Source organism: Pelophylax lessonae (genome assembly GCF_965119305.1).
Source record: "Pelophylax lessonae genome assembly, chromosome: 2".
Taxonomy (NCBI): Eukaryota; Metazoa; Chordata; class Amphibia; order Anura; family Ranidae; genus Pelophylax; species Pelophylax lessonae.
In genome coordinates, this window is record NC_138769.1 from 583,119,747 (window position 1) to 583,144,492 (window position 24,746).

Here is a 24,746-nt window from a genome sequence, read left to right on the forward strand (position 1 = left end):
AGAACGACAGGACAACGCCGCCAGTTCCGACTCCCTGCACGCAGAAGTAATAGCCACGAGAAGTCCACCTTCTGGGATAAGGTAAGCAGGGGAATCTCCCAAATATATTCAAAGGGAGGTTTCTGGAGAACCAACAGCACCAAATTAAGGTCAAGGCCAATTTTTGATCAACTCCCCGTGGAAGGAAGGCCAAGATCCGAGCCACAGAGTTAGAGCGGAGGGGGGAACCCCAAGAGACTCACACCACGCAATATACGACTTCCACGTACGATGATAGATCTTTCTAGAAGTCACTTTTCTTGCTTTAAGCAGAGTGGGAATCACTGCAGCAGACAATCCCCTGTCCTTCAGCACCTGGCTTTCAACAGCCGAGCCATCAAAGCCAGCGACTGTAAAGCAGGATGGAAGATTGGCCCTTGAGACAGTAGATCCTCCCTGAGAGGAAGTCTCCAAGAAACGTCTGCGACTAGCCTGACCAGGTCAGCGTACCAAGCTTGGCAAGGCCAGTCCGGAGCCACAAGGATGACCGGAATCCTTGCCGCCTCGATCCTGCAAAGAAGTTTTGGCAGCAGCTTGAAAGGGGGTAAGGCATACATCTGCTGATACTGACCCCACGAGGCAACCAGCGCATCTGTGGCATCTGCCAGAGGGCCCCGGGAACGGGCCACAAACCTCTGCACTTTCCTGTTGATCCGCCAACATATCTACTTCTAGAGTGCCCCAACGAAGGCACAACTGCTGGAACACCTCCAGATGCACAGACCATTCCCCTTGATCCAAGGTCTGTCGACTGAGGTAATCCTCCTGCCAATTTTTCACTCCTGGAATGTGAATGGTGGAGAGAGCTGGAACAAGGCGTTAAGCCCACCGAAGGATGCCTGCCACCTCCAAGGCCGCAAGGACACTTCTGGTGCCCCCTTGATGATTGATATAAGCCACGGCTGTGGCATTGTCCGGTTGAATGCGCACTGGACAGCCCTGAAGGTACTCTGTCCAGTGGACTAGGCAAAGCCTGATCGCTCTCAGCTCCAAAACATTGATCAGTAACCTGGATTCTTCCGGGGACCAGACCCCTTGAGCAGAAAGCTTGCCAAGAATCCCTCCCCACCCGGACAGACTGGCATCCGTGGTGACAACTGTCCAATATAGGGGAAGGAAGGATTTTCCTTGTTTGAGCGTCAGGGACTGAAGTCACCATATCAGGGACCCCCTGGTCACCTGGCTCAGCTGGATCTGGTTGTCCAGGGAATTTGGATCTTTGTTCCATTTGAGAAGGATTTCCTTCTGGAGGATTCTCGTGTCGAATTGAGCGAAAGGCACTGCCTCGAAGGACGACACCATCAGTCCCAGAACTCTCATACAAGTCCAAAGGGACAACCATTTGCTGGACAGCAAAAGCTGAATTGCCATCTGGAGTTTTTTAAGTTGGTCCGGAGGAAAAAACACCCTGGCTGAGTCAAAGTCAGACCCAAAGTCAGTCAAAGTCAGACCCAGATAATCCAGTCTCATGGAAGGGACCAGAGACAACTTCTGAAGGTTCAGAATCCACCCGAACTCCTCCAGAGATCTTATGGTGACCTCTAAGTTTGTCACCAGCGCCGTGGGAGACTCTGCACGGAGAAGCAGATCATCCAGGTAACCCAGGACCGATATCCACCGCTGGCGTAACAATGACAGGACCGGAGCCAACACCTTTGTGAAGACCCAAGAAACAGAGGTGAGACCAAAAGGTAACACCACAAACTGAAAGTGATCCTCTCCCACGGCAAAACACAGAAACTATTGATGTCCTGCACATATTGGGATGTGAAAGTAGGCATCTTTGATATCTATGGAGGCCAGGAAATCCCCCTGATGTAGAAAAGCCACTACGGTGCGAACAGATTCCATCTTGCATTTTTGAACTCGCACAAAGCAATTCAGTGTCTTTAGATCCAAAATTGGACGCACCTTGCCTTACTTTCTGGGGAACGTAAACAGGTGTAATGTTCCGGTACCTTTGGTACCCTAAATTACACTTTCCACAAGTGTATGCGCCCCACCGTTTACTTTTGGAAAGGTGCGCATACACCTTTAAGACTGGAGCTGTCATCACCCAGCGCCGGACTAGATGGCTATTTAAAGCGCCGCTTCTCACTCACATGTGTTCGTTCAAACACCCTTACCCGGATGCTAACCTTGCTTGAAGCTTCCATGCTTGCAAGCTTACCTCGCTGACGAAACCTCGCCGCGCTGATCCCTGTATCCCGCTACTGGATCATCCGCCTCTCCTGAACCACCCTTCGGCTGTATCGCTAATAGTGCTAAGTACCCCGCAGGGGAATTCTCTATAAACTTATACTAAGCTTACACTATCTAGCTCTGCATAGTAAAGACTGTTTATCACATCTGCATAACTAGATTGCTAGCTCTTGAGACTACTGCTACTTTCCTGCACTGGGTTGATCTCTTTTGTATGTCCACCTGCTATTCTGTCATCTGCTACCATACAACATTGCTAAACCTTCCTGCATCCATCTGCTACTGTCTCACCTTCAAGTGTCTATCACCTACCACCTCCACTCAACCTATCCCTCAACCTTCATCATTGTGTTACCACATACATAAAGTCATTCTAGGAACCAGCTTGCTAATTGTGTGTATTTACTGGCTGAAATAAGACCTTCCACACATGATGAGTCATTGAGGTTGGGAATGGTATCTCAGCATATCTCTTACATGACTACTGACGTGGAACTATTTCTGCAGCTGAAAATCCACACCATATAAGAAACGCAGGAGCGTTACAACAGGTTTGAGTAAAAGCCCTGAAAACGTTCTGAAGACATAACTGCTGTCAGGGTCCGGACTGGCGGCAGGTGATGGCACTGGAGGTGGATCCTCTGTGTCAGTGAGGGATTGGCGTGGACCGTACCAGGGGACCGGTTCTAAGTTACTACCGGTTTTCACCAGAGCCCGCCGCAAGGCGGGATGGACTTGCTGCGGCGGTAGCAACCAGGTCGTATCCTCCGGTAACGGCTCAACCTCAAAGACAGCTGATTCAGGCGCGGTACAGAAGGACAAGGCAAAGGCAAGGTCAGACGGAGCAAAGGGTCAAGGCAGGCGGCAAGGTTCGTAGTCAGGGGAAACAGCAGAAGGTCAGATACACAGGCAGGGAACGATACACCAAAAGCTTTCTCAAGGTACCAAAGGCAACAAGATCCGGCAAGGACAGGAAGGGGAAGTGGGTTTTTATTGGATTTGGGCTGATTGGACCAGGCACCAATTAGTGGTGCACTGGCCCTTTAAATTTACATGCTGCGGCGCGCGCGCGCCCTAGGGAGCGGGGCTGCGCGTGCCGAGAGGAGGAAGGAACCCGGCGTGCGCCGGGAGCAGAGAGGACCCGGCGGGTGAGTTCCACTAATGCGGGGGAACAGCGCTCATGGCCGGGGACGCCGACCGGAGCGCTGCAGCCCGCAGGACGCCTTGAGTGCTCCAGGGAAGCCACGGAACCCGGAGCACTCGGCGTTACAGTACCCCCCCCCCTTAGGTCTCCCCCTCTTTTTGGAGCCCAGGTACCTGTGGATGAGGTCCTTGTCAAGGATATTGGACTCGGGCTCCCACGACCTCTCCTCAGGACCACAATTCTCCCAGTCAACCAAAAAAAACTTTTTACCTCTGACGACCTTGGAGGCGAGGATCTCTTTTACTGAGAAGACGTCAGAGGACCCAGAGACAGGAGCAGGAACGATGACCTTGGGGGAAAATCGGTTAAGAATGAGGGGTTTGAGGAGGGATACATGAAAGGAGTTGTGAATACGGAGAGAAGGAGGAAGATGGAGTTTGTAAGAGACAGCATTAATTTGGCTTTTGATTTTAAAAGGCCCAAGATAACGTGGACCCAGTTTGTAGCTGGGGACCCGAAACCGGATGTATTTGGCAGAGAGCCACACTCTGTCCCCAGGAGAAAAGACAGGAGGAGTTCTTCTTTTCCTATCTGCATGTCTCTTCATGCGAGAAGAGGCGAGGGTGAGCGACTTTTGAGTCTCTTTCCAGATGGAGGAGAAGTCCAGGGTCAAGTCATCAACGGCAGGAACTCCAGAAGAAGTGGGAATGGGGAGGGGGGGGAAGCGGGTGACGGCCGTACACCACAAAAAACGGGGATTTGGTGGATGACTCAGAGTCTCTAAAGTTGTAAGAAAATTCGGCCCAGGGCAACAAGTCGACCCAATCATCCTGACGGGAGGAGACGAAATGTCGCAGGTAGTCACCAAGGATCTGGTTAACCCTCTCCACTTGTCCATTGGACTGAGGGTGGTAGGCAGAGGAGAAGTTCAATTTGATCTTCAATTGGGTGCAGAGAGCTCTCCAAAACTTTGAGATAAACTGAACGCCTCTATCGGAGACGATGTGTGTTGGAAGACCATGGAGACGAAAAATGTGTAAAAAGAATTGCTTTGCCAGCTGTGGCGCAGAAGGGAGGCCAGGGAGCGGAATAAAATGTGCCATTTTAGAGAACCTGTCGACAACCACCCATATGACTGTGTTGCCATGGGATACAGGAAGATCCGTGACGAAGTCCATTGCTATGTGGGACCAAGGCTGTTCAGGCACTGGCAGAGGGAGAAGAAGACCTGCAGGCTTCTGGCGGGGAGTTTTATCACGTGCGCAGACAGTACAGGCCCGAACGAACTCCGTCACATCTTTCTCAAAGGAAGGCCACCAATAGTGTCTGGCAATTAGTTGAGTCGTCTTTTTAATTCCAGCATGACCCGCCAGGTGAGAGGAGTGACCCCATTTGAGAGTCCGCAGGCGAAGACGTGGAGGAACAAATGTTTTCCCTGGAGGAACTGGTACCAGTGAAGCAGGGTTCAGTTGAAATTAGACACTCAGGAGGAATGATGTGTTGAGGAACGGTTTCATCCTCGGAGGCATCGGTGGAGCGTGATAGGGCATCCGCCCTAATGTTTTTATCAGCAGGACGAAAATGGATTTGGAAGGTGAATCGGGCAAAGAACAATGACCACCTGGCCTGGCGTGGATTAAGGCGCTGGGCAGACTGAAGGTACGAGAGATTTTTGTGGTCAGTATAGATGGTGATCGGATGAGGGGATCCTTCCAGAAGGTGTCTCCATTCTTCCAGTGCCAATTTAATGGCTAGAAGTTCACGATCTCCGATGGCGTAGTTCTTTTCAGGGGGAGAAAAAGTTTTTGAGAAGAAACCGCAGGTGACGTTTTTCCCTTTAGCAGATTTTTGAAGAAGAACCGCTCCGGCTCCAACAGAGGAGGCATCTACCTCCAGGAAGAATGGTTTCAGCGGATCAGGCCTATTCAAGACTGGAGCGGAGGCGAAGGCGGCTTTAAGACGAGTAAAGGCTTCTTCAGCTTGGGGAGGCCAGGATTTCGGATTCGCTTCTTTCTTGGTTAGGGCCACAATAGGCGACACGATAGCGGAGAAATGGGGAACAAACTGACGGTAATAATTGGCGAATCCCAGGAAGCGCTGAATAGAGCGAAGGCCTGAGGGGCGTGGCCAATCCAAGACTGCAGAGAGTTTGTCAGGGTCCATTTGAAGACCCTGTCCAGAAACCTGGTATCCCAGAAACGGCAGACAGCTACGTTCAAAAAGACATTTTTCCATTTTGGCGTACAGATGGTTGACACGAAGGCGCTGGAGCACTTGACGAACATGGCGACGGTGTTCCTCCAGGGTGGAGGAGAAGATTAGAATGTCGTCGAGATAGACCACTACACAAGTATACAACATGTCCCGGAAGATCTCGTTGACAAAGTCTTGAAAGACTGCAGGAGCGTTGCACAGGCCGAACGGCATGACAAGATACTCAAAGTGGCCATCTCTGGTATTAAAAGCAGTTTTCCACTCATCTCCCTCACGGATTCTGATGAGATTATAAGCGCCCCTGAGGTCAAGCTTGGTGAAGACCCTTGCTCCGCGCAGACGGTCAAAGAGTTCCGAGATGAGAGGCAAAGGGTAGCGATTTTTTACCGTGATTTTGTTAAGACCGCGGTAGTCAATACATGGGCGTAGTGACCCATCCTTTTTGGCAACAAAGAAAAATCCTGCTCCGGCAGGAGAAGAGGATTTCCTGATAAAACCTTTCTTAAGGTTCTCCTGAACGTATTCTGACATGGCCTTGGTTTCAGGGATGGAAAGAGGGTAAATCCTGCCACGGGGTGGCGTGGTACCAGGAAGCAAATCAATGGGACAATCATAGGGTCTATGTGGTGGTAAGACCTCCGCCTGCTTCTTGCAAAAGACGTCAGAGAAGTCCAGATAAGCCTTAGGAAGGCCGAGCAATGGTGAGGAAACGGAGACTTGTCTAGTAGGTACCGACTTGAGGCAATGAGTGTGGCAGGTAGGCCCCCATGATTTAATGTCCCCAGAGGTCCAGTCGAGGGTAGGAGAGTGGCGCTGGAGCCAGGGCAGGCCAAGAAGGACGTCAGAGGTGCAGTTCGGTAGAACAAAAAATTCAATGGTCTCTTGGTGGAGGACTCCTATGGTCATGAGCACAGGTTCTGTGCGATAACGCACGGTACAGTTTAGATTCTCACCGTTAACTGTAGAAATGAAGAAAGGCTTGACGAGACGGATCACAGGAATGTTAAAGCGGTTTATGAAGGAGGCTCTAATGAAGTTTCCTGCAGAACCAGAGTCCAAGAAGGCCTGTGCAGGGAAGAAGACTTTAGCGGTAGAAGAAATCCGTACTGGAACCATCAAACGTGGAGAGGAAGACTCTACACCCAGCGACGCCTCTCCTACGTTCACTAGGTGCGAGCGTTTCCCTGACGCTGTGGACGAACTGGACAGTCCTTTAAGAAATGTACGGAACTCCCACAATATAAACATAAATTCTCATTCCTCCGGCGAGACCTTTCTTGCTGGGTCAGGCGAGCCCGATCCACTTGCATGGCCTCCTCGGCGGGAGGCGCAGCAACCGGTTGCAATGGTTGCTGGAAGAGAGGTGCCAGGCGTGGATAACGCCTGTTGCGAACAAGATTCTTTTCTTGGCGAAGTTCCTGGCGTCTTTAAAGGAAGCGCATATCTATGCGAGTAGCCAACTGGATGAGTTCCGTCAGGGAGTCAGGTATTTCTCGTGCGGCTAGAGCATCCTTGATATGGCTGGATAAACCTTTTTTAAAAGTTGCGCAGAGGGCGTCGTTGTTCCAAGTCAGTTCGGAGGCCAGTGTGCGAAATTGTATAGCATATTCGCCTACTGTAGCGTCTCCTTGGACGAGGTTTAGCAAGGCCGTTTCTGCTGACGAGGCACGGGCAGGTTCCTCGAAGACACTGCGGACTTCAGAGACGAAAGACTGGACGGAGGCAGTGGCAGGATCATTGCGGTCCCAAAGTGGCGTGGCCCAGGCCAAGGCCTTCCCAGACAATAAGCTGACCATGAAGGCCACCTTAGATCGTTCCGTAGGAAACTGGTCGGCCAACATCTCCAGGTGTAGGGAACATTGGGACAAGAATCCCCGGCACATCTTAGAATCCCCATCAAACTTGTCCGGGAGAGACAAACGGATTCTAGCGGAGGTGGCGGCCACCGGCTGCGGAGGTGGAGCGGAAGCAGAAGCAGAAGCAGGCGGCTGCTGCGGTGCGGGAAGAAGCTGTTGCAGCATGGCGGTCAACTGTGCCAGTTGTTGTCCTTGTTGGGCAATCTGCTGGGACTGCTGGGCAACCACGGTAGTGAGGTCAGCGAGACTAGGCAGCGGCACATCAGCGGGATCCATGGCCGGATCTACTGTCAGGGTCCGGACTGGCGGCAGGTGATGGCACTGGAGGTGGATCCTCTGTGTCAGTGAGGGATTGGCGTGGACCGTACCAGGGGACCGGTTCTAAGTTACTACCGGTTTTCACCAGAGCCCGCCGCAAGGCGGGATGGACTTGCTGCGGCGGTAGCAACCAGGTCGTATCCTCCAGTAACGGCTCAACCTCAAAGACAGCTGATTCAGGCGCGGTACAGAAGGACAAGGCAAAGGCAAGGTCAGACGGAGCAAAGGGTCAAGGCAGGCGGCAAGGTTCGTAGTCAGGGGCAACAGCAGAAGGTCAGATACACAGGCAGGGAACGATACACCAAAAGCTTTCTCAAGGTACCAAAGGCAACAAGATCCGGCAAGGACAGGAAGGGGAAGTGGGTTTTTATTGAATTTGGGCTGATTGGACCAGGCACCAATTAGTAGTGCACTGGCCCTTTAAATTTACATGCTGCGGCGCGCGCGCGCCCTAGGGGGCGGGGCCGCGCGCGCCGAGAGGAGGAGGGAACCCGGCGTGCGCCGGGAGCAGAGAGGACCCGGCGGGTGAGTTCCACTAATGCGGGGGAACAGCGCTCATGGTCGGGGACGCCGACCGGAGCGCTGCAGCCCGCAGGACGCCTTGAGTGCTCCGGGGAAGCCACGGAACCCGGAGCACTCGGCGTTACAACTGCAATATATATATATATATATATATATATATATATATACGTATATATGCAACCGGTCAAAATTACGAGGTTTGTATACCAATGTCAGAAGCCTATAGGCCGGTCAGCCTAACATCAGTAGTCTGCAAGATTTTGGAGGGGATGTTAAGAGACTATATACAAGACTTTAGTAATGAAAACGGTATTATTAGAAGTAATCAGCATGGATTCATGAAAAATCGTTCTTGCCAAACCAATCTATTAACGTTCTATGATGAAGTGAGCTGCCACCTAGATAAAGGTAAGCCTGTGGATGTGGTGTATCTGGACTTTGCAAAGGCCTTTGACACCGTTCGCCACAAATGCTTACTGTACAAACTAAGAAATGTAGGTATGGACCATGGAGTACCTGGATAGAGAACTGGCTCCAGGGGAGAGTCCAGAGGGTGGTGATTAATGGGGAGTACTCGGATTGGGTGGGTGTGGAAAGTGGGGTCCCCCAAGGTTCTGTCCTGGGACCAATCCTGTTTAATTTATTCATAAATGATCTAGAGGAGGGGATATCTAGTACAATCTCAGTATTTGCAGATGATACTAAACTAAGCATGCCAATATCTTCTATACAGGATGTGGAAACCTTACAAGTGGACCTTAACAAAATAATGGGGTGGGCAACTACATGGCAGATGAGGTTTAATATTGAGAAATGTAAAGTAATGCACTTGGGCGTCGGAAACACAAAAGCAAGCTACTTACTAGGGGGGAAACCTCTGGGTGAATCTAAGATGGAAGAGGACATGGGGGTACTGGTGGACAACAGGCTTGGCAGTGGCATGCAATGCCAAGCCGCTGCAAGCAAAGCCAACAGAATACTGGCATGTATAAAAAAGGGATTCACTCCAGAAATAAAGAAATTATTCTACCACTCTACAAGACTCTGGTCCGGCCACATCTGGAGTATGCTGTCTAGCTCTGGGCACCGGCCCTCAGGAAGGACGTGCTGGAACTGGAGAGAGTCTAGATAAGGGCAACAAAAACAATTAGGGGAATGGAGGGCATCGGCTATGAGGAAAGACTACAAGCACTGAACTTATTCTCTCTGGAGAAGAGACGATTGAGGGGGGATATGATATCCATGTACAAATACTGTACTGGCGACCCTAGCATAAGGAACAAACTTTTTAGAGAAAGGGAAAACAAGAAGACACGTGGCCACTCACTAAAACTAGAGGAAAAACGGTTTAACCTTAAAATACGTAAGGGGTTCTTCACTGTCAGAGCAGTAAGGATGTGGAATTCTCTTCCACAAGCAGTGGTATCAGCAGGGAGCATCGATAGTTTCAAAAAACTATTAGATGGGCACCTTAAAGACCACAACATACAGGGGTATACAATGTACAGTTAACAGCAAACACACACACACATGATAGGTTGAACTGGATGGACTGATGTCTTTTTTCAACCTCACAAACTTTGTAACTGGAACTATTACTCCTTGTTGTAACAGGTCCTGTACCGCCCAAAAGAAAGCCTGTAAGCGATCCGGGGACAGTGGCACATTGGAAGGGAAGAACATTACCGGAGGGACGGATCGAAACTCGATCTTGTAATCGGACCGTATGACCTAGTGAACCCACCTGTCTTGTATTCAGGATAGCCACAGGTCCGGGAACAAAAAATGTCCCCCCACCCAGATACGGGTGAGGGCACACCTTCAGGCCGAAGGGGTCTTATCCGCAGGTCTGGAGAAACCCGATTTTCTGTTTGCCAGTACAGGGTCAATTGGAGCCACCTGAGGGGGCCTTGAAGGACTTTGATTCCTTATCAATTGACCCTGAGGGACGAAAAAACTTTTTGTGCGCTGAGAAGGAGGGACCCCATCTACGACGAGGGTCCTTACCCTTGTTAGCCTGTGGGAGAAAGGTACTCTTACCCCCTGTAAGACGTTTGATAATGTTATCAAGGGTAGCCCCAAACAGGCGATCACCTTGAATAGGTAGATCAGACAAGGCCTTCTTTAAGACCAGCATTTTAAGCAAAGTATACGCCGGATGATTACTGCCGTAACCGATATTCGGGCCAATGGTGGATTTGCATCCAGCGAGGCATCACAAAGAAATTGCAGCCCCTGAACCAACTGGTTCGCCAGCTCTGCAAAGGCAGGGGGGAGTTGTACTTCCTCCAGGTCACGGAGTAACTTAGCCCATCCAGTCAAGGTTTGTGACACAAGGGCAACAGTAAACACCGGTCTCAGTGCTGACCCCGCCAGGGAGTACACATTGCGGGCCACAGACTCTGCCTTTCTATCCACCGGATCCTCAAAGGACGGGGAATCCGCCACTGGAATCATGGTAGCTTTATTCAGTCTGGAGATCGGAGGGTCCACCGTAGGTGGCACAGTCCACTTTTTTATTAGGGAATCCTCAAAGGGGTAGCGTCTAGCAATACGCTTAGCCACCCCAGGGGGGCGCTTTGGGCGGTCCCACTCTTTTTTAACCATGTTATCAAAATACGAGGGAAAGGGAAAAACCTTTGCTGCTCTGGATGGCTTGTGAGTGCCAAACGTAACCTGCGCCTCAGTCTCAGCTTTGTCCTCCATTTTTAGGGTCTCGCGATACAACCAGTGCGTCCACCAGTGCCTTTTCTTGCGTGGTGGCAGAGGGAGAAGTGTCATTCTCACTATCAGAGGAGACAGGGCGCGAGGTAGTAGACCCGGGAGGGAGACCCACGTCTGTGGTGGCCGAATCAGATTCAGAATCTGACCATCAGTTGAGGCAGGGGTAGGCGGGGGGCGTTTTTTGGCACTTCGCCTCTTAAAGGTCACCACCCAGGACACATAAGATTCCAAGACCGCCGACAGTGCATCTATGGATGGCTTGGATCTAAAAGGTCCTGCGGCCTCCAAGAGGGGATCAGGTGGGGAAATGTGTTCCACAGGGTCCATGTCGCACCAGGGGAACCTGCAGAAAAATTTGAAAAAAAAAAAAAAAAAAACACTGTTTAGGAATGTCCCACCAAGAGGTCAGGCACAAAGCACTGAAGACCCCAGCAGAGAGAGCGAGAGACCCCCCCCAGACTCACCACCCGCACCAGAGATGCACCAGGCAGGCCCAGGATGTCTGTACAGCACGTTTGCAGCGATCTGTGTGTAGAAGGAAACCGAGTGTCAGCACTAGGGTATAAGGAGGGGCTTCACCGCCAAAAAAAAGAAAAATGCCTATAGGGACTACAAAAACATGGCCGCTATTGATTTTCAATGGGATCCACCGCAAAATTGCCGCCGTGCTACACAAACATGGCCGCCAATCTTATTAGGGCAATACATGGGCTACAAGAAAATGGCAGCCGCCGCGCGGCCAGCGGAGCTGCTAGGGGCCCCCGAGGGGACTCCCCAGCCTCCTAGATGGGATCAACTGGATGGGGGGCCCTGGTAGTGACAGCTGAGTCCCACCCCGCACGATCGATCTTCCGGTCGCTGCACCCCCCGCGCTCCCACCGTCGGAATGATGCCCGGTCCCAACCCCCAGGGGTAGCATCAAGCGTCCCATAGCCCAGTAAGTGACAGGAGGGGGTGCATGTAGGGGGGGTGCATGACAGGACAGAGGGGAACGACCGTCCTAAGGAGGGGCCTGTGTCCAACCCAAAACCCACCAGGGGGAGAGGGGGGAACAATTACTCACCATAACTGGAACCGGTGGGCGCCATCTCCTGACAGAACCCCTCTCCACCGAACTGGGGGGCTGTCGGCCAATAGGAATGCTGCGACGCGGGCTCAGACTTGGTTTATGCGACCTGGTGAGACGTTTAACTCGCGGAGCGGGGGTCTGCGTGTACTTGCTGGCCGACTGGGGTGACCACTGGATCTATATATCCAGCCCGTCGCTCAGCATGGCTTAGTTGATTGTAGATCTCACAGGAAAAAATCCTGATAAAAAACTATCTAAAAAAAAAACTTTTGCCAGGACCAGAGATCCCAGCAAGGAACTAGGTCCTTACTCCTGACTAGGCAAAAAAAGACTGACATACTATAACAGAGAGAGGGAGTATACCTCCTGGGACTGCCCATAGGCATAGCCAGAACTTTTTTCTGCCTACTCCTGTAGGGGGAAGTATAACCCTACTGTTAAGAAGAACAGAGACTGCGTCCGTCAATGAATGATAGAGAAAAGTGAATGTCCTTGCATGGCTTAGTCAGAGCTCAGACCTAAACCTCATTGAAAATCTGTGGAATGGCTTGAAGACTGCAGTCCACAAACGGTCACCATCAAATTTAACTGAACTCGAGGAGTTGTGCAAAGAAGACTGGGGAAATATTGCAAAGTCTAGATGTGCAAAGCTAGTAGCGACATATCCCAACAGAGTAAATGCTGTAATTAAAGCAAAAGGTGGTTCAACAAGTTACTGACATAAGGGGGTGATCCTTTTTCCAAATCTGTGATTCTGTTTTTTAAATTACATTTTTTTTTTTTCCTGACATGTTGGTGTTACAGTGCTTTGCGAAAGTTTTTGGCCCCCTTGAACTTTTCGACCTTTTGCCACATTTCAGGCTTTAAACATAAAGATATAAAACTGTAATTTTTTTATAAAGAATGAACAAGTGGGTAACAATCATGAAGTGGAACGAAATTTATTGGATATTTCAAACTTTTTTAACAAATAAAAAAATGAAAAATTGGGCGTGCAAAATTATTCAGCCCCCTTAAGTTAATACTTTGTAGCGCCACCTTTTGCTGTGATTACAGCTGTAAGTCGCTTGGGGTATGCCTCTATCAGTTTTGCACATCGAGAGACTGAAATTTTTGCCCATTCCTCCTTGCAAAACAGCTCGAGCTCAGTGAGGTTGGATGGAAAGCGTTTGCGAACAGCAATTTTCAGTTCTTTCCACAGATTCTAGATTGGATTCAGGTCTGGACTTTGACATGGCCATTCTAACACCTGGATATGTTTATTTGTGAACCATTCCATTGTAGATTTTGCTTTAGGTTTTGGATCATTGTCTTGTTTGGAAGACAAATCTCCGTCCCAGTCTCAGGTCTTTTGCAGACTCCATCAGGTTTTCTTCCAGAATGGTCCTGTATTTGGCTCCATCCGTCTTCCCATCAATTTTAACCATCTTCCCTGTCCCTGCTGAGGAAAAGCAGGCCCAAACCATGATGCTGCCACCACCATGTTTGACAGTGGGGATGGTGTGTTCAGGGTGATGAGCTGTGTTGCTTTTACGCCAAACATAAGTTTTGCATTGTTGCCAAAAAGTTTGATTTTGGTTTCATCTGACCAGAGCACCTTCTTCCACATGTTTGGTGTGTCTCCCAGGTGGCTTGTGGCAAACTTTAAACTACACTTTTTATGGATATCTTTAAGAAATGACTTTCTTCTTGCCACTCTTCCATAAAGGCCAGATTTGTGCAGTATACGACTGATTGTTGTCCTATGGACAAAGTCTCCCACCTCAGATGTAGATCTCTGCAGTTCATCCAGAGTGATCATGGGCCTCTTGGCTGCATCTCTGATCACTCTTCTCCTTGTATGAGCTGAAAGTTTAGAGGGACGGCCAGGTCTTCGTAGATTTGCAGTGGTCTGATACTCCTTCCATTTCAATATTATCGCTTGCACAGTGCTCCTTGGGATGTTTAAAGCTTGGGAAATCTTTTTGTATCCAAATCCAGCTTTAAACTTTTACACAACAGTATCTCGGACCAGCCTGGTGTGTTCCTTGTTCTTCATGATGCTCTCTGCGCTTTAAACGGACCTCTGAGACTATCACAGTGCAGGTGCATTTATACGGAGACTTGATTACACACAGGTGGATTCTATTTATCATCATTAGTCATTTTGGTCAACATTGGATCATTCAGAGATCCTCACTGAACTTCTGGAGAGAGTTTGCTGCACTGAAAGTAAAGGGGCTGAATAATTTTGCACGCCCAATTTTTCAGTTTTTTATTTATGAACAAAGTTTGAAATATCCAATAAATTTTGTTCCACTTCATGATTGTGTCCCACTTGTTGTTGATTCGTCACAAAAAATTACAGTTTTATATCTTTATGTTTGAAGCCTGAAATGTGGCAAAAGGTTGCAAAGTTCAAGGGGGCCGAATACTTTCGCAAGGCACTGTATATCATTCACTTGGATGTTAGAAGTTGCACTAGTAAATACAGCTGGATAAAACAAAACTGTGTCTATCTTCATTTCAGGCTGCAAAGCAACAAAATGTGATTATTTTAAAGGGGGTGATTCCTTTCTATACCCACTGTAAAAAACAACAGTTAATGAAGTTATGTTTTCATTAAATAATAATTAAAACTGGACTCCGGCCCTACCTTCAGTCTTGCACTGTTGTACAGGCTCTGCTCCTGTACTGAAATCACTATGACCTAATTGCACACTGAGTTTCTCATGATGTACATTGGAATCTGCCGCAAGTCAAATCAAATCTGCCTCATTTCCTGGTAGAAGGACATTCAGAATCATTTAGCTTTTTCCTCCACAGCCTTACTATCCATAGCACCCACTTTTATTATTTGGATTTCAGGGTTTTTTTTTCAGTCGTGAATGCACAATTTCACACCTGGCCTTTAGCTAGGGTGGTCTACATGCAAATCTCCTCCAGACTGACATCCAACCATAAAGCATTTTGATATTTGCATAAATTCTCCCAAAAGCTAGTCTACTACTGGTATCAGGGCTAAGAGGAATACTTAGGAAGGGTGCTGTGATGTTTTCAGAATGCATTTGTATGGCACCCTGCTGGGAACATTACTGTAATGACATTACTGGGTCTAAAATAAAATACGTAATGAAAATGGTAAAGGTTTTATTTAAAATTGTATATAGCATGTTGATAAAAATGTAGACAAACTGCCGGACAGAGGCTTCCTTGGTGTGAGAGGGAGTATATACTGAGTATACTGCCTATCACATCTGTCGCTCATGTCCTTTTAATAACAGTCAACAGCTACAGTATTTGTAGCTGCTGACTATTAATTTTTTATACCGACTGAAAAACCTCTTTAACGAGGAGATAAAGGTGCACAGTAATGTTGGTACCCTGTGAACAGGGTAGTCCTTAATGAATACTTACAGTAGTTTCAAGTAAGACAAACTAATTAAAGACTAACTCCACTTAACTATAATTATATTTTATTTATATTATTATAATTATTTTATATTATTTAAGTAGTTACAGCAACAATTTTTTTTTCTTTTGAAAAAAAGTCATATGAATAAAAGCTGACCATTGTAAAAGCCCCCTGGCATATTATGGTTTGCCCCAACCGTATCTGCTATTTTTTGCAGGACTGCTTGTCCTGTACAAGGAAGTAGGAAAAAAATAACCTACTGGTAGGATCAATAGGTGATACAATTTATGTTACAGGTAGCACTTAGAAAAAAAATCTGTGTTAATGCTATTTACGGACTACATCATATGAAATATTTCATTACGCCCGTAGTTGATCTTTAAGGTTGGGGGCAGGGAGGTAATCAAGCAGTGTTGCTTAACTGCAGCCAACCTGTTTTTATTGTCTAGCAAGGCTGTGAAAATTCAAGATTGGCTAAACAGATATGCAAATCTTTTGGCGGGTAAAATTTTATCTAGTAATTAAAGATTTTGTTTTAGCCATCTTTTTGGCTGAACAGCATGAAAAAGTGAAATCAGCAACTGCTGAGATTACAAACTTTTTAAAGTTTGCTGAAGAGGAAACTAATATATACAGGATCACTTATACATTTTGACACAATTAAACACAAATATGTGTCAATATATGTCAAAATTTTGATTAAGCATTGTAATTTACTATTCACTTAAAGTCACTACAGTACTAGGCATCGTATGCGCTGTCCATAGTGCTGATCTTGTGTTTTCATAAGAAAAATTAGTATTGGACTGCTTTATTCTCTCCTATTTTCTTTTCTACTAACAGTTTACAGTATACGACTGCTATCCCTATGGCTAAGGGTCTCTAAACTTCTAAACAAAGGGCCAGTTTATTGTCCTTCAAACTGTAGGGCAGGACTGTGGCCACCCGGAGTGGAATTTTTCATGGCATCATTTTATTGATTGATTGATTGATATTATCATTTTATTTTGTATATAATCCATATTGGGAGTAAATATCACCACATTTGGTATTAGGGGGAGAAAAAGTGCCCCATTGTTGGTATGATTGGGAGGAATAGTGTTCCATTGTTAGTGTCAATGGGAGAAATGGTGCCCCATTGTTGTCAGTTGGCAGAATAGTGTCTTGTATCAGTGGGAGAACAGTGCCTCAAATGTACATTGAACTGGGGTGTTTTGAGCTGTATTTCAGATATGTTGTGTTTTTTCAAAGACTCCATTTGGATGGACTTAAATGGTAAAATGCAGGACCGTGCACTACAAATGCAACATAATAAACTTCTAATAGCCCCCAAAAGCATTTGTGTGAACCATTTCAATAACAAACACTGTCGGGAATTTACTAAGATTATTTTATCTTAAATGTGCATTTTCTTAGCTGGAAAATAAATGTCTATTCATTCAGTAGAATAAATCTTGAAAGAGATGAAATTTTGCAATGGCTTGTATTTTATTGTATGCTCGTTGCATGTAGTGCAGTGTTTTTTTTTTTTTCTTTCTTTAAATCAAACATGTTGCAATATTACTGTGCTACCTTGCATTTTCCTACCTATGTTACAGTACACATGTACTGTACATCAAAATAACTTTTTTAATTAAGGGGAATGGAAAACAAAAATGAAATACACATCAAATTAGCTTGCATTGAAATAAAAATTGTGTTATGTATGTACAAACACATCAGGTAAAATTATGAACAGACCCTAATCCAACCCGGTGCTGATATAGTACAAAGACTAAAGTTCTGTCCTTCTGTCCACTGTTCTGTTTTAGAAAGGGCAAGAATACATTTTCTGTTTGTATCAGAATGTAAACAAGTTGGATTATTTCTACCACTTTGTTGAAAAAAAACATTGTACCTGTAGTCTCAGCACTTGTATTATCTGTATGACATAAAACAGTCTCCCTTGGTGGATCATTAGTAGATGTGGGTTCAGATACTGAAGGGTCCAAAGGCTTTCCATTCTCCTCAGATTGCACAGGTGCATCCACGCCTACTTCAAGCACCCTAATAGTCTCATGCCCAGACATAACAATCACCTGTAGACAGGTTTAGATGGATAAATATATTAATAAACAACTAATGAAGTAAAAAATTCTCAGTAGTACTTAATTATTCTTAATGCTTAACACCAAGCTAAATACACTGATGAAAAACCTATATGGGCCCTGTTTTACCTGCCAAAGGAAATTTACACAGCTATGACAAACAGTATAGCTTTATCTGGCAATGAAAGAGATCCTACATTATTAGTTGTTGCAGATAAGAAATGCTAATAGGTCTTGTCTTTCTCCAGCCTGTGATTGGACATTGAAAGGAGAAGCAAAACACTGATTAGTTTATCTCTGTCACACTGCTTTCTCTCTATAAGAATTGTTACAACAACTGATTGAATCCTGGTGCTGCTTCTCCTTCCCCCAGGCTCAGCACTGCTGTAATAAGCTGCAATATCATCATTTTTTGTTTTTGGGTTTAGATACACTTTAAAGACTCTTAACAGTCTATGTCAGGTCTACTGACAGACTATTAAAACCACAGGCCCAACAAAAAAATAAAACTAGGGACTGCCTGCTGCTCATGAGCGGTCTAAAAGACCAACACCCAAAACGGACACTGGATGAGGTGGAATCAAAACTGATGCCCAAAGGCAAGAAAATAATGGTCACCAACCAGAGAAGATTGACTCCACATGGAAGAGAGCATTGCACCATTGACTAGTCGGGAAGTTGGTCATTCATCCCAAAGAGGAAGGAACACAAGTATGCTTACCAATAAAGCCCCCGTAACAACAAAAGGGGCTGAAGTAGAGTTAAAGGAGATTGGAGAAGGTATAGTGCCTTCGGAGAGATTGTCCCTTAACTACGGATGCTTCTGCAAGGGTTGAGAGATTGTTAGAACCCTGGTCAAAGCATGATGCATTGGGGGAATGACATCCACTAGGGCCCACAGGGACTGCTCCTTTTACAGAAGGTTATCGGAGTGTCCCACAATGAAGATGCCATAAAAAAAGGTATTAGGGCAGACACTGGAGCAAAAAACTAAACAGCTGGAGAGAGTGACAGAGTTAAGGGATTAGGTTTCTGATAGATAAATTACCCAAGGAGCCACATGAATCGGCAACCATTCCTCCACTTGGGAAAAGGGGGATGCATCTTCATGCTGAAGATCTCTCTGAGAGCCTAGAAAGTTTTTCATTTCAATATTTCTTAATTAAAGTTATTGAAAATTGTGCATTACAGTCACATATGCATTTGTCATTCAGCAATTTTAGTCTTGAAACATGCAGAGTTACTCATGACCATGAAAAACAATGTTAAGAAAAAATATGCTAATTTGAACTAGATGTGTGTAGACGGAGAGTCTCCCCCACATCCAGTCCTGTATGTAACTGATAAACCAGAAAGAAAAGTAGAAAAAAGAAAAGAAAAAGAACAAAAGAGAAAAGAAGTGTTTTGTTATGACATGTTGTCTTGAAACACCATGAGACATCACAATCCATAGAGAGGGTGGTGATGGAGTCTTCATATCGGAGATTATGGCTAGTCAGGATATGTTATCTTATACCATTCAAACCATGGCTTCCATATCAGATTAACCTTTTCATAGTTGCCTAATGAAGAGGTGAACATCACCTCATACGTTGCATGGGTGTGTATCAAGTTTGTCACTTCCCTAAAAGATGGAGCTATAGTTCCTTTCCAATTTCTAATGCTAAACGAGCACCCAGGAGCTATGGTTCTTAGTTCCCCTGAAAATGATTCTATCCCTAAGGATAGGAGAGCTAGTCCAGGAGATCGTGGGACATTTATTCCTAGAACTTGTGAGAACTTTCGGAAAGTTGCCGTCCAGAATTACTGGACATGTCCATAGAGTGTGTAGTAGAGTGCCTATATTTCCGCAATTCCTCCAGCATAGGGAGGGGATCTGCGGTGAAAATTTGGCCAATCTATAGGGAGTCATGTACCATCCAAGCAGTATTTTTTGTGACAGTTCCCAAAGATTAGCACTCCTAGTGGTTGCATAGTTGACCTTAAGTTCCTTTTGCCATTGAGCACAGGTATAGGTTTTACTTAATTTCCTTTCCCACGCTTTAATATTCATGGATTTGCTAAATTCCGAGTTGTTGTGGAATATATTGTAGAATAATGAAATCCATTTAGCATTTGTATGAGGACTAGTATAGAATTGAACTATTTGCCAAGGTAGTGTTACCTCTGTATCAGGGTGACATCTGAGAAAGTGAGAAATTTGTAGGTATTCATATTGGTCCTGAATTGGTATTCCATTCTCTATTTGAATAGCCCTAAAGGTCTTTAGGGTTGAGCCAATCATGATGTCTTTGACTGAGCTTACTCCCATGGATTCCCAGAGTGCGATCTTAAGATCAGGAATGATAACAGGTAAACTAGAGATTGGGAGGGAAAGCATGGTTGTTACAAGGTCTTTAAGTGGCATAGTCAGCAATGTTTGCCATGCTTGAATTGATGCCTTAATAGTTGGGGACAATTGTAGGGATTGGTGTTGTATGAATTTAGTTGCAATTAAGAAATTGTAAAGGTTATCAGCATGGATTTGATTTTGCTTCAGTTCAATCCATCTCATGCTCTGGGCCTGAGGAAACCATGTATTTAGTTGTGTAAGGATCTAGGCTAAGTAGCAGTCTCTGATTAGTACGTGGCCAACCCCGCCCGCTTTTCTTGTGACTATCAATTTGCTAAATGCACATCTAGCTCTTTTGCTTTGCCATAGGAAGCGGTTCACTAGTGACAGTGCTTTCAAAAAAAAAAGTGTTGGGTACTGAGATAGGTAATGTCCTAAACATCTACATAAATTGAGGTAATAGTATCATCTTAAAGGCTGCAAGTTGTCCTGACCATGACAGTTCGGTTTTAGCTATATCCCTTAATTTGGAGCTTAGCGCTTCCAGGAACTGGGTGTAATTGGCCTTGGCCAGGCCCTCCACTGTCAGGGTTAAAGTAATTCCTAGATATTTGATTCCTTCCTGTTTCCAAACATACAGGAATGTCCAACTGAATTTTTGTTTCAAGTCAGGATCAATTCCCAATCCCAGTATATAGGATTTGGTAGTATTAACTTTATAATAAAGAAATACGGTTGAATAACATTAGTGCTGCGTGTACCGAAGCCAGGGAGCTCTCCACATCGGTGAGCATAAGTATGATGTCGTCAGTAAAGACACTTATAGTATGTTTTGTACTGGGAAACCCATGATGTGTGGGTGGGAACGTATATACATTTCTAATGGTTCCATAAGAAGGTTGAATATAACTGGAGAAAGGGGGCACCCTTGTCGAGTACTGTTAGGTATAGGGAAGGGGGTGGATAGAGTTCCGGACAAGTGTACCCGTGCTGAGGGGTTTGTATATAGTGAAATTATGGCTGAAAATATTGGACCAGTAAATCCAAATGCATTTAGAACTCAAGCTAGGTAATCCCAATGTATGCAGTCGAAGGCCTTCTTTGCGTCAAAAGCCAGAAGCAAAGAAGGCAACTTGCATTTGTCATCCCTTAGTGAAACCTGTTTGGTCAGGATATATAAGTATCGGTAGGTTGTCTAGGAGACGTAATGCAATGATTTTAGCATATATTTTTAAAGCGTTGTAAAAAGCGATATAGGCCTGAGGTTTTGGGGTGATGTGGGTTCTTTCCCAGCCTTGGGTAGAGTAACAATCAGGGCATTGAGCAGCTCAGGTAGAAAAGCGGTAAAGGCAGCAGCATTATTAAAGATATGCACCAAATATGGTGCTAAGATATGTTTAAATGTTTTATAATATTCTACTGGCAGAGATGCTATCACTGTATTGACCTCCAGGAGAGTGAATGGAGAGTTTAGTGCCTGCAATTGTGTATGGGAGAGGTGAGGAAGGGATCATTTTTTGAGAAAAGTAGAGATTTGGTTGGAAGGTTTCTGGGTCTTCGTTTAGATTATAGAGGGAGCTATAATAATGTCTGAAAGCATCTGTGATATCTTGGGGGTTGTATAGTTGGTGTTTGGTAGTCGGATGGATTAGAAATTATATTTTGGATTTATATCGAAGGCCTCAAATACGTGAGGCTAATAATTTGCCTGCTCTATTGCCATTAGCATGGAAGCTTTTTCAAAGTTATCCAAAAGAAGCAAGCGTAGGTCTTGGCGAAGCTGTGAGATTTTTTGGGAAAGCCTAGAGGAGGGTTGCTGTTTATTTTGGGAGTCAAGTACATAGATTTCTTCCGTAAGGTCGCAGATGCATTTTTGCTGCTGCCTCTTTGCTCTTGCTCCCATTTTGATAATGCCCCTAATGAACGCTTTGTGTGCGTTCCACAAAACAAATGTGTCATCTACTGAGGAATCATTATCTAGAAAAAACTGTCAAGTGCTTATCCAGTGTTCGTTTAGTGTCCTCTTGTTGTAAAAGGTAGGAATTCATTCTCCACACAGGAGGAAAGTTGGATGATGAGGAATCTGCAAAGGTTAGAGTAATGAAGGCGTGATCGGACCAAGTAATGGTATTTATGTCAGCGGAGGTAACCTTTGCCTTTGGTCCATCAAGAACAGATCAATGCGAGTGTAGGAGTTATGAGGGATGGAGTGAAAGGCGTCAAATAGATAATTTTATTGTATTTGCTTTTGAAGTTATGGGTTTAAACATTTAGGAGAAGATGTGATGTCCATGGATTGGTCTGGTAACAGATTGAAGTCACCACAGAGTATCAAGGAGCCTTGCTGAATATAACAGATTTTCCTTAGTAGTCTGTGGAAGAAGCGGACTTGGTGAGTATTGGGAGCATGGACATTAACCAGTGTGTACTTTTCAGAATTAATGTCACACAGCAAAATAAGATAGTGACCCTCTGGAACCTTCACTTCCTTATGCAGGGTAAAAGACACTGTATCCCTAATAGCAATAAGGACTCCCCATTTCTTAGCATTGGTATTAGCTGTGAAGGTGTGTGGAAAACTTCTGTCAGAACACTTAGGGGGCACTAGTTCACAGAAGTGCTTTTCCTGCGCACATAGGATATCGCAGCTGTGGTGGAGGGCTTCTTTCCATAGGGATTTCCATTTTGCTGGATAGTTAAGGCCCTTTGCATTTATAGACAGGAAAGTTATCCCCATTGTCGTGTGTTTAATTTGGTATACTCATGCGCGTTTTCATGAGTTCTCACATTGTGTAGAAAGCTTCCTCTTGTGGTGCTGCTCAAAAAAGTCCATACCTCTTACTTCCATCTTATAGGGCTCCAAGGAACAGCTTCTGGAAACCATGTCAGCCATATGAGGTTCGACTGTGTTTCCATTAGAAGGCTCATAAAAAAAATGTAGAAATAAAAAGATGTATAGAAGGTAACAGGTAAACTTAAAGGACTTAAACACAGGATATTATCCACAAGGAAGATAGGTGTATATTACCCGTATGCGGTGTTCTACTGCTCAGAGGGGTAAAGTTAGAGCTTAAACTTTCTCTTTGGCTCCCCAGGGAGAGTGTAATTGGAAAATGCAACTCCATGGAATTAATTATGCTTCCTAGAATTTTTTGCGGCCACTACCTGCCCCACTGGTTCCATTAGGTGGATGTTTTTAGGATATGGTGGTTTATTAGTAGATTTGGGTATGATCTTCCATTCCTTTAGTAGAGAAAGTCCTTTTGCCAAGGAGTCCACAACAAAAGTAGAACCATCCTTGGTGATGGATATTTTGGTAGGGTATCCCCATCTATAGCTGATGCTATGGTTTCTTAAGGCCTTGTAGATGGTGTTAAGGTTTTTCCTTTTCTGCAGTGTATATTGAGAGAGGTCAGCATAGAACTGGAGGTCCTAATATTGTGGTGGAATGTGGTCTTTATTGCGCATTGATGTCATTAGTTGCTCTTTAGAGTGAAAGAAATGGAGGCGAAGTATAATGTCTCAAGGGATATGCTCAGACAGATGTGAGGGCTTAGGCAGGCGGTGTATCATGTCTATGGTGAGGTCTAGGTCTGAGAAGGTAGGCAAGATTGCTTTAAACATAGTAGTATTATATAAGTGAAGATCTGGCTGTAGAAACGTTTTTAGGTATCCCCCTTTTTTTTAAATTGCTCCTCCGAGACCTGTCCTCCATATCGGCCAGCTTGGTCCTGATCCACTCCATCTCTCCCTCTTTCTCATCATAAACATCTACCAGAACATTAATAGTGTTAGCAGATTTCCCCATCTTGGATTCTATGTGTTCTAATCTGGATTCCACAGCATGCATTTGGGAGTTGAATGTATTCATGCAGGACACCATACCAGCTTGTAATGTGCTCCTCAGAGACAAAAGCATGTCCTTCAATACCGTATCTAGAACAAGTTGATTCTTGGTTGGAAACTCCTCAATGGAGTCTGGAAGTTCCCTTTTGTCTTCCCCTGGGTCTGATACAGGGCTACCCCCAGGGCTACACCTGGCTCTATCCATCCTATTTTTGGCTTTTGCTGGGCTGCCAGATAGTGGAGTAGGAGGATAGGAGTGTGGGCTACTAGGGGAGGCATTATTTATGTAAGATGGATTCAATTTAACGTGTTCCTGTTGTTTCCTGGCTGCTGGGGTTGAGGATGACACGGCGCCATCTTGCCTACCTCCATGCTGTGGCTGCTGCTGACCGAAAAAGACTGTCAGCTTCTGAGCCTTACGTTCCACCTTCCTCTTCCTGGACATGGTGCCTGGGGTGATGGTAAGTCGTAACGCCAGTGGTGGGTGAAGATTTTCCCCGTGGAGTGCTGCTGTGTGCCGCTGATACCTGCTTTGTGCCAGAGCCTCTCTCCTAAGTTGCCATCCCGCTCCTTGGTTAGCTCCTCTCACCCAGCCTAGAAAGTTTTTTGCTTCCAACCTTGTGGGCTGCTGGAGAACCAGGTTTAGAGGTTCTGGTTATGCCTACTCCAGTAGCAGGTGTAGGAGAAAGATGAGACGTAGTTGACCTTTTCTTTGACTTCTTCCTCCAGTGATTTGCTTGATGATGATGTCATGGGTAGGTCTGAAGAGACAATGCAACTTGCAGACCAAGTGATTCAGATGCTCTTTGGATATAGCATTAACCTCAGCACCTTAACCAGAGAACCTTATATGGCGAATAGATCTGTACAGGACACAAGCAGGGCTGCTTCAAGCAAGCCATCACAACGAAAGACATCAACTCTACTCATTTTATTGGGAAGGGTTCCACTTGTGGCGCTGCTCAAAAAAGTCCATACCTCTTACTTCCATCTTATAGG

The 24,746-nt window shown here is 45.7% G+C and overlaps 1 protein-coding gene across 1 annotated transcript in view; it reads right to left on the bottom strand.

Moving 5' to 3' along the window:
* Positions 1-24,746, bottom strand: part of POU6F1 (POU class 6 homeobox 1) — a 220,988-nt gene that overhangs the window by 172,096 nt on the left and 24,146 nt on the right. The window contains exon 2 of the mRNA XM_082247200.1: positions 17,380-17,560. Coding sequence (XP_082103326.1) covers positions 17,380-17,560 — 181 coding nt within the window. The remainder of the gene's footprint in view (positions 1-17,379; positions 17,561-24,746) is intronic.